Source organism: Phodopus roborovskii, unplaced genomic scaffold (assembly GCF_943737965.1).
Source record: "Phodopus roborovskii unplaced genomic scaffold, PHOROB, whole genome shotgun sequence".
Taxonomy (NCBI): Eukaryota; Metazoa; Chordata; class Mammalia; order Rodentia; family Cricetidae; genus Phodopus; species Phodopus roborovskii.
The window spans coordinates 42812666-42822755 of NW_026126433.1; the positions used below are offsets into that span (position 1 = coordinate 42812666).

General features: G+C 49.6%; 1 protein-coding gene across 1 annotated transcript; it reads right to left on the reverse strand.

Moving 5' to 3' along the window:
- Window positions 1–296: 296 nt before the first annotated feature.
- Window positions 297–9412, reverse strand: Pea15 (proliferation and apoptosis adaptor protein 15). Its single transcript, XM_051186309.1, has 4 exons — window positions 9244–9412; window positions 3182–3355; window positions 1686–1841; window positions 297–1551 (listed from the first exon to the last, which is right to left on the reverse strand). Exons 2-4 carry the CDS (start codon window positions 3351–3353, stop codon window positions 1487–1489), a joined length of 393 nt encoding a protein of 130 aa, XP_051042266.1. The 5' UTR covers window positions 3354–3355; window positions 9244–9412; the 3' UTR covers window positions 297–1486.
- Window positions 9413–10090: the final 678 nt, after the last annotated feature.

Consider the following 10090-nt stretch of genomic DNA (forward strand, 5'->3'; position numbering starts at 1 on the left):
CTAGAAGTTGAGGGTGCACTAGCCAGTCTGGCTTCTTCCCTCTTCTGACAGCCTGTCTTCCCCTCCCTGTGAAGCTTTGCTCCCACATCCTAGAAGCTCCTACCTTCAACTTCCTCTGAATAGTCTCTGAACTTGCATGTAATTTTAATGTTTGCTGTGGTTGGTTTCAGTGCTTGCTTTTCTGTTTGGACTATGTAACTATTTGGCTCTGCCACTCCCTTCACTGTGGCATCCGCTTCCCACTCCTGCTCTGGCCTAGACAATAAGTTAACGCTAAAAACCACAAAAAAAGGGCAGACATGGCAGTGCGGGTTTAATATACATATATGTAGAATATATATGTACACACAGTTAGCACGGTCAAAATGGGGAAGGGCATCTTGGGACAGGTAGGAGGCTGGGTTCACTCACTGTACTCTAATGACTTGGCTTGGAGGCATCCACAAACCCAAATGAGAAAGGTTACCAAGTCCCTTCCTGTATTGAATTGGGGTGATACTAGGTGCAAAGGAAACCACTATAAGTAACTTCTTGCTTGCTTGGGGTATTCTAAACTGGAGAGTGTAGAGGTTGCCTACAATATCCATATTGGGACACTGTAGGGAATGCAGGTTGAGGATAAAACCTATAGATCTCATTCCCCAACGGCCTTAGGTTTAGGGTCAGTATATTCAACAGTCTGTATTTAGGTGTAAAGGAGTAGAAGTTGGGCCTGTCTCTGCCTGCATCCCTATCTCAGGCTCAGTAGTGCATGGTCCCAGCATAGTCTCTCCACAGCAGAAGTTGGGGGCATCAAATGCTGGCTTCACCATGGGGTTTGATTTTTGGGGGCCAGGAAAGGATCCTACTGGTCTTCTCATTAAGATTTCTGGCTCATACCCATCCCAGGCCCATGACAAGGGCATAAAAGACGGCCTATTGGCCCTTAGGACTTCGGCCTAAGGAATAGCAGGAAACTGGATTCTAGCCAGTCCAGCATAGATCTACAAACACTGAATTCTGGCTTTTCTTTCCCCTTCCAGGTAGAGGTTGGGTAGCCTCTTGTCTTCCTTCCCCATTGGTTTTCTTTAACTCTAACCATATCTCCCATACCTCATCTTCACCTTAGCTCCTCAGTGTAGGAAAATGCAGGTCCTTTCTGCTTCCATACTTTAAAGATGTGGGGGAAGAGTGGAGGGAAGGGGAGGAGGAGGAATGTGCCCGTTTCTGTTTACATAGAAGTAACTTCCACCTCCCCCTATAGTGGGGAAATTAAACCCCCCCTCCCCTGGCTCCAGTCCCCTCATGAGGAGGAGGAACTAGATGAGCTAGACAGACAGACAGCCAGAGCGTGTGAACACGCGCACACACACGCGCATAGTAAGGGGGTTAGGACCAAGTTAGTAAGTGGGTGTGGGGCAGGGGGTTGCCCTGGCCCCTCCCATTGAGGATGGGGAAGGGAGTGGTCTGATGAAGATCCAACCTTCCTCCTCTTCCTCCCCCTTGCTCAGGCCTTCTTTGGTGGGGGAGCCAATTTGATGATTTCTTCCTCAGAGGGCTGCCGGATAATGTCTGGAAAAGCAAAGATGGGGTGTGTCCAGGGATGGAGTTGCCAGGCAGGGCCATTGAGCATGATTCTCTACTCTATGAATATAGTCAGAAGGGAAAAGTAGAAGTGTAGCTATGCCCAAGGCATGGCCAGTTACCTTTGTACTTCTTGGCACTGGGGATACGGGTTAGCTTGGTGTCCAGTTCATCCTCCTCTGAGATCTTCAGCACACGGGTTCTGTAGTCAACCACCATAGTGAGTAGGTCAGGACGACGGGATATCTCAAAGATGTGCTCAATGTAGGAGAGGTTGTCTGGAGGAAGGCAGCTTGAGTCAGAGCTAGGCTAGAGAGGTCAACTTTTACCTTGCCAAACTGGTATTCTTGAACCAACACTGGGTTTATGTTGGTTATTGGAGGGGACAACAGTGAAAGAAGGTGCTACTAAGACAGCTCAAGAAAGTTCAAGGCAGCCACACAGTTTCAAGGACTGATCCTAGGAAGGATGGGTGGCAATGAAATTTTCTAGGGCATAAGTGAAAAAGAGAGACTTTGGGCTAGATATCAAGTCCATCTTCAGGGGAAAAGCTGCATTCATAATTACCCCACAGTCACCCTGTCCTTTTTCCACTTTCCTTCCAAATGAGTATCGGGAAGAATTCCCAGACACCACATGTGGAACAGGAGGATGGGATTTATAGCCAAAGAGGATCTGAACCCAGTAAGAAAAGTTACTTATTAAGGGAGCGAAAGCTCTGACATTGTCAGGGTGGTTTGAGAAGATTCTATATGCCATCAGATCAGCAGCCTCCTTCCTGCCCCGGTGGTGGCAACTGTCTGAATTGTGGTAGATCCTCCTTTGGTTTTCCTCATACTATGTATGTATTGTACTATAGCCAGAGTAGCTCATACAAATACAAAGGACTCTGAGGTTACTTTACTTTTCACACACATGTAACTCAAGATTTACATTCTCAGCTACCTGTAATCAGACCCAATATTTTTAGTCTGGCTAAGCTACACTGCATTCCTTTGCTTAGGTCCTCTGGATTCTACATTAGGAATCCCAATTGCCTTTGGGGTGGTCTATTATCATTGTGTGCATGTGCATGTGTGTGTGTGAATGAGCAAGGAGGTGGTGGTCTGTTATCTCGTGTGTGTGTGTGTGTGTGTGCACGTGTGTGTGTGTGCACGTGTGTGCGATGTGAGCATGAGCAAGGAGGTGGGAGGACAGCTTTGAGGAGTTGGTTCACCTCTTTCACTGTGAGCCCTGGGCCCTCCTTAGGCACACATGGCAAGTGTTTTTACGTGCTACTCTGCCATTAGTTACACACACCATTTCACTCTACAAGCCCCAGCTTCACAAGTTACTGCTTTAATCCAGTGTCTCCTACTTTTTAAAAAACAGCAGTCTCTAAAAGTAGGTAAGACAGCATTAGAATCATGATTTTAAGTTTTATCACTTTAAATTGTTTTCATGTGCTGTTATATATGTAGTGATAGAACAGGAGTATTGAAAAACTTTTTATAATAATAAAGGCACCCTGTAGTCTCTTGCATTGTATCATTTACCCTGCCCCATCTTAGGGCTTCACTTTAGGTAAAAGGCTTGTGTTCGTTTCTATTTGCTGAATGAACAGAGCCCCCTCCACAACCTTTGTCCAGCTTGTTGTGGCTCTCCAGGAAGCTAAACCAGGCACTGCCTGTAGTGATCTCTTCACTCTTCTCGCTGGGGATATCCTCCTTGCAGGCTGACTTGAGCTGTTCCAGATCTTCAAGGGTAATGTTGTTGGTCAGGTCCTGAAGGAGAGTGCCGTACTCTGCCATGACTGGAGGGGAAGGTAATAAAGGGTTAGGAAACTGAGCTTAGTTGTGTGGGGTCTGGTTCACTTACTGCCCATACTTATCTGTGCCGCCTTACCCCCAATGCTCAACAACGCGCGCACAAGGGAGTACACACTTTGTCCTGCCAGAGTAGTGTGTACCTAAAATGTGGAGGTTTAGGAGAGAGGGCAGGTCTGGAGGGAGAAAAGGAAAACCCTCTGACACACAAGAAGAAACTTAGGAAAGCTTGGAGCCTAGAGTGACAAGTCATACACTCCCCACCCCATACACACAATCTTTCTCTTTTTCCCTCCCTTAACAGTAACCCTGGCAACAGCTCCCCTGACTGAGGAGGCGGTTACCATGGCAACGTTCTCCAGACTTTCTTGCAGTCTCCAAGTCCCCCTCCCCAATTGCCCCACCTACCTACAACTCCTCCCCCTGTCACAGGCTTTGCTTAGCAGTGAAGCTAAAAAGGTTTGGTTGAAGCCCCTCTATTCTATCTTCCATTCTTCCCCAGAAGCAAAGGGGTCCCTCATTTCATCTTCCCACCACCCCACTAATGACTCATTTTGGATGGATGCCTAGTTACTTGGTTTGATGGATCCCTGCCCCCCCCCCACTTACCCCTGCATTAGATTATTAGGTCTTAGGGTAGCAGGGAGCAGTAGGCACCCCCACCTCTGTGGAGCCCATTTTCTCCCTTGATAGTGTACTAGGCCCCAACTCAGCCCTCTTTCCTAGCCTTTGTGCTGTGTCTGCAGCCCCCGCGCCCAAGAATACCAAGCGGCTGGCTCTGGCCCCCTGCCCAGTTCCCAGGCAGTCTGGGCGATGGGGGGAGGGGAGTTTAGATGTAGTTTTCAGTCTAGCAGGAAGGGGGATGCTAACCTTTTATCAACATCCTCTGATACTACCTTCAACCTGGCCTCCCACAGGCAAGGCTGTAGGTCTTAATATCATGCCTCTCTGGATCCTTAAGTGGGGAGGACCACATTTGTCCAAGGACACCCTCACTGAAGTAGAAACTATAGCTAAAATAGAAAGATCAGACCTGGGGCCCAGTAGATGGCCCAGTGCTTATGGGCACTGGCTGCTGCTCTTCTAGAGGTTCAATTTCCAGCACCCACAAGGCAGCTCACAAACTTCTGTTGCAGGGGATCCAACACCTCACATAGACATCCAAACAAGCAAAACACCAATGTATGTTTGAGGAAAAGAAAAAGAGGTTAGACCTTAGAATGAACTTTACAGAACTTTATGGATTTGATAAAACGTAAAACTCCATGGTAAGCTACAATCTGTGACCTAACTGAGCACGCTGACTTAGGCCTGTAGTTCCAACATTCAGGAGTCTAAGACAGGAGAACTGTTGCACATTTAAAGTCAGCCTGGACTACATAGCAAAACCTTGTTTCAAATAAAGAACTTTTCTGCAATGAGTATATATTTTATATTCAGAAAATTAAAGCATTAAAGTATATCATAAACATTCTGTGGCTAGACCAAAAGGTGGGCAGGAAGTGGAATGAATGGCCTTGGACCTGACCAAAGCTGCCCATGCATCACCCAATACTGAGCTGAAACTGGCAGATCAAAGGGGGCAGGTTGACAAACCTGTTTTCCTTGTTTCTAGCCTCTCTTGTAGGGGAACTGAGGCAGGGCCATGGGCACTGCATCATTGTGAACCTGTGAGTCCCTATTCTCAGCCTCCTACTTTGACCAGAATAAACAAACCTCCTTCAGTGGTAGGCACAAACAAACAATAAGCCAGACTGCAGGACAAGCACTACCCCCAGAAGAAACATTTTTACTTGCACACCCAGGTGCCACCAGACAGAAGGGCCCAGCGGTGGTCCTACCAGGCAGGACCAGGGACAATGCTCTCTGACTGTCAGCACCAGGAACCATCTCTGCCTAGAAATCTAGGTCACACAGCAGCAAGCTGGAGCCTAGCCCCACCTCCACTGATAATCCTAGGGCAGAAAAGGGGACGAGGGGGAGGGGCCGGAGGAGGCTGGAAGAGTAGCCCAGGATGGAGACATGAAGACCCTGCCCCAAATGAGGCCCTAGGACCTCATTGGAAAAGGGGTGACATTGCCTTGATTTCACAGGGAGGAAGAGTTTGTAAATATGAGAGCAGCTGTGGGAGGAGAGTGTGTAGCGCTGTGTGTGAATCTCAGGAGGAGTTAAGATTCAGCTCTGGTTCTAAAACACAGATCTACCCAGGAGGTAGGCGGGAAGGGATTAGTGTGTGTAACACACACCCACAAAGGTTGGGGGCAGTGGGTAGGAGCTTTCCAAGAGTAAAATATACAAGGAGGCCCTGAAGAGGAAATGTGGATAGGAAAATAGAAAGTGGCTAGGGCGAGATGGTGTGTACATGTGTGTATGCATGCACTTGAGTTTTCCTGGGTGAGAACAGGTATGTGGAAGATGGTAGTAGGTATGTTTGGGTGCTCTGGTAATGGAGCTATGTGCATAGCTAACTGTGAGTTTATGTAGGACGTATGTTTGTGTTTGAACCAGTTGAGCTTATGCAAGAAAATGTAAGTACAGACTCACTCAGAGGGAGTGAGGAGAACCCACAATATGACAGAAGAGAGCTGGCCTTGGGAAAGACTGCACATGAGGAATTCAGTGTGTATGACTGGTGTGGGGGGATGGGGACAGTTAAGCTGCAGTTTCCACTGAGCTGTTACCACAGCAGCCCCAGTTCAGGGCACACCCCCTCCCCACACACACATACCCTGCTAGCCATCAGGACAATGGCACCACCAATGGAAAGAGTGTGGAGAGGGCTAAGGGACAGAAGAAAAGAAGAAAATAGGAATAGGGACTCCAGCCAGGCGTGGCAGAGGCAAGGGCAGAGTAGTTAGGGGACATTTTTTAGGGGCCAGATAGGCAAAATCTTCCCTACATGACTTTCAGGTTTTACTAATCAGCTGTTATCCTGGCTGGTCAGTCTGGTTATGGTGGGGCTCTGCAGAGCTTGCTTCCTTCATCCTCACCAAAGCTAGAACTTGTAAGGACCTATCAGAACTCTGCCTTCTTGGCTCTGAAAGAAAAGTCTCATCTCTGGAGCAGCACAGAGGGCTGCCTCAGGGACACCGGCAGGAGGCCATTCTCAGGACAGGATACCAGGGCAGGAACTGGATCTGAGGCTGCCAGGAAGTCAGTTCCCTTCCCTCCCATCTCAGTCTCTGTGTTCTGCTCTCTGCTTCCTCACACCTTCCTTCCTTCCTTCCTCCCCACCTAAGCTGGCTCTAGGCATAGCCTTGACCACTGAGGATGCTGGGGAAGAAGGGACCTTTAGACAAGTGGGAAGCAAGCTGAGGTTGCTCAGAGAAGCCTAGCAAATGGATAAGCTCCTGTGGTGGAGGTGGTGACACCAAAGTAATTTCTGAGCAGTCTGACCCCAGTTTGTGGAGGATTGTCCCTTCTCCCCAGCATTTGGTTCCATAGAGGAAACCTAAAAAGGAAGTCTGTGGGTTAGATTTTACCCCTTCCTTCATATGTGTCCATCTGGCTGAGGGGAGGGGCCGCCTGATACAGATGCAAGGACCTGAAGGGCCCTTTAATGGGCATGGGCAGGAGGGGATTCCTTGGCATTCACTTTACTCAGTCAGTCGTGTCAAGTTGAGAGCTGGAGGAAGTAATCAACGGAAACAGGTGGAAGGGAGCTAGTAGGGTCATAGCTATTGTACTGTAAGTGATGTCTGGGCCCCAAATCCAAGCAGGACAGCAGTTTATTTCTCCCAGTATCTTAACTGACTTCTCCACCTAACCTTTTTATCCAACTTTGGGTATCTCACCACACGCTCTCTTTCTTCCTGTAACAAAGAAGAGGGTTTTACAGTTCCAAGGCCAGTCTGCCTGGGAGGGGGGCTCCAAAAGGTCTACCTAAGAAGAAAAACAGGTTGCCTCTGGGACTGGAAAGGGCCATGCCCAAGATGCAGGCCGCCAGAGATAGCTAGCTGGCATTGGATTAGGCAGGGCGGAAGACAGCTTAATACTTGTGAGCAGGTAATGGGCCCTGTGGCTCTCCCTGCACTAGCTCTGTTTGTCGTTCCCAGCTATCCCTTCCACATTCTTTTCCTTCCTCCTTAGTCATTTTTAGTTTCTCTTTCTACCTCTTTCAGCCTTTTTTAACGCCACTTCAGAGGACCAAACCCAGGGCCTTGGGCTTGCTAGGCAAGTACTCTACCACTGAGCTACTCTTCCCATGGCATTCATACCTTCTAACTCTTCCTATTCACTCATCCCATTTGCTGGTAGCCATGGATACATTTGAACTTCATGAGACTCAGTGTCCCTACCTAAATACCCAGAGCTACCACAAGGAAGGGATGAGCTCCCCTACTGAAAATAAAAAGTTTGACTGGGGGGGGGCGGCACATACATATATATGGTTGGCTACTGACTAGCTGGTGAAAATGGCTGTCTTGACATTGTACATGAAGCTCTGTGTGTGAGGGGTAGTGTGAGTCTGTGACCTTATGTGTGAAGTAGATGACACCTGCTGAGCACGAGTGGCATATAAGAAGTAGGCAACCAGACGAGCTGGCAGCCTAGGGCATGCTGGCAGTTTCCCCACTGGAGTGTTTAACCGCAAAGGGAAGAGCAATTAACACTAATCGCTCATACAGCCTGGGGGCCAGACTCATAACCTAGAGAAACAAGACACAAATGTTCACATGTTCCTTCTAACTCCCTGCTTCCTTCACCCTCCCTAACTTCTGATCCTCTTTAACTTACTGGCCAGCATCCTTCTGGTTCCTCTGGTCACCCCTTTCTCTCTCTCTCTCTCTCTCTCTCTCTCTCTCTCTCTCTCTCTCTCTCTCTCTCTCTCTCTTCGCCCCCCCAACTTGGGTTCCATCCTTGGCTGACTCATTCTTTTCACGCTCTCCCTTGCTTCTACTTCCTCCTCCATCCTTTGGCCACACCGATGCCCAGAATCGAGCCACTCCCAGGTACCCGTGCTCTAAAAGCACAGTCAGCAAGGAAGGTCACAAGAAGCCCCTCACCCAGGTAAGAGGGCAGACTCACCAGTCCTTGAGGTATTGTCTACTATAGCTGTCTATAAAATCTGGGTGCGTTTGTGGACAGTGGCCCCCTCCATTCACTACTCAACATTCCTGTTAGGATGTCTTAGAGGCTCCGGTCAAGGAGACTGACTCCACATGGGAGGCAATTGGTTGTGGTGGGTGGATGCGTAGTGCAGGGATGTTGTGATTTGGTTTGTATGAGAGGATGTGTGTAAGTCACATGGGTGTGTGTCACTGTGTGGTTGGCTTTTTTTTTTTTTTTTTTTTTTCCCTTAAAGGTGTGTTTATGTCCCTGTCGGTTTTGACACGGATTTTTTTTTTTCTTTAAATTAGGGTCTTTACGTAGGCTACGTCATTCCTCTGCACCCCTAGCTCCTTCCTCCTTTCCTCCAGGCAAGCTTCTACCAATCCCACTCTCCCCAGACGCACTGGGCTGGGTATGAGAGCACACGTACCAGCTGCCCGCTGCCTGAGCAACTGAGGCAGGGCTGAGGCGAGCCCGGAGACTGCCTGCAGAGGCGAGTCCGAAGCTAGAGCGAGGAGGGAGGGGCGGGAGCTGGTCTGGCCAGGCCGGCTGGGCGGGAAGCAGGCTACATCTTAATCCCCAGGCCCCATCGGACTCCCAAACTGCTGTTCAGCATGGAATGGGCGCACGAAGCCACTCTGTCTGCAGCACAATCCAGGCTCTGGATGCACCGACATAAACCCCACGGGGCCTGACACCATGAACCTGTCTAGATCCTCAAGCTCCCCTATTTGTCCCCCGGGTTCAGGATCGTGACCTCTCCAAACCCAGACCCCCCAATCTACCTCCTCCCCACCAAACATCTCCCCTTTGCCCCTCTCACCGCCTCCGGAGCTGAGAGCTCAGGGTGCGGGCACTCCTGGGTCCCCGGTTCCTAAGCAGCGTCTGGAGCCTGCTTCTTGGCTCCTGCCACCGCTGCCGCCGCTCCTGCCGCCGCCGCCTCTTCCGCCGGTGGAGCAGAGCCTGAGCCCAGCACCGCCTCACCCCACCCGACTGGCCGGTGATGTCAGAGCCGGGGAGGGGCGGGGGGCGGGGAGCGGCGAGAGAAGGGGGAGGGGAGGCAGGAGGGGCAGGGACTGTGGGACTGGGGTTCTGGAAGACTCCTAGGATGAGGACAGCACTGGGCTCGAGTATGGACTCTGCCTCTTCCACTTAAACTGTGGAACAATCCTCACATTAATTTTTCCCCAGTGGGTTGCTTTTCTGCCCTCTGCCCTTTGAATGGTCACAGTGGTCAGGACCCCTAGAAGGCGGAAGCAATTTTGATTGGGGGATTTGGAAAACCTATGGCCTCTGGGTTCTCTTGCTACTTTGGAAAAACCAGCTTCCCAGCCTTATAGGTCAGAGGATCAGTAGAAAATGACCAAGTTTATACACGCTAGGAATAGAAATGAGGATGGGGGCAGGCAGCAACAGGGTAATCTCTTACTTGGCCTGGAGCCATGATCTCTTCTGGATAATAGCAGCTGGATCCTGTGCTCCTCCTGGCTTTCCCAAATATACCCCTACATACTCACCCCCTACACACACACACACACACACACACACACACACACACACACACACAATGATGTAATTTTATTTTCTGGGGAAAAAAAGCCATGAGCTCAGCATGCAAATATAGACAACTAACAAAGCCACACTCAGCTGTCTCCTAGCTCTGTCCCTCT

Bases quoted from the DNA above. Each gene is read 5' to 3' on its own strand.
- Pea15 (XM_051186309.1), bottom strand. From the start codon at position 3,353: ATGGCAGAGTACGGCACTCTCCTTCAGGACCTGACCAACAACATTACC. The intron at 1,842-3,181 runs GTTGTGGAGGGG...GCCTTCCTCCAG, and splicing joins CCACAACAAGCTGGACAAAG to ACAACCTCTCCTACATTGAG. The intron at 1,552-1,685 runs GTAACTGGCCAT...TTGCTTTTCCAG, and splicing joins CAGTGCCAAGAAGTACAAAG to ACATTATCCGGCAGCCCTCT.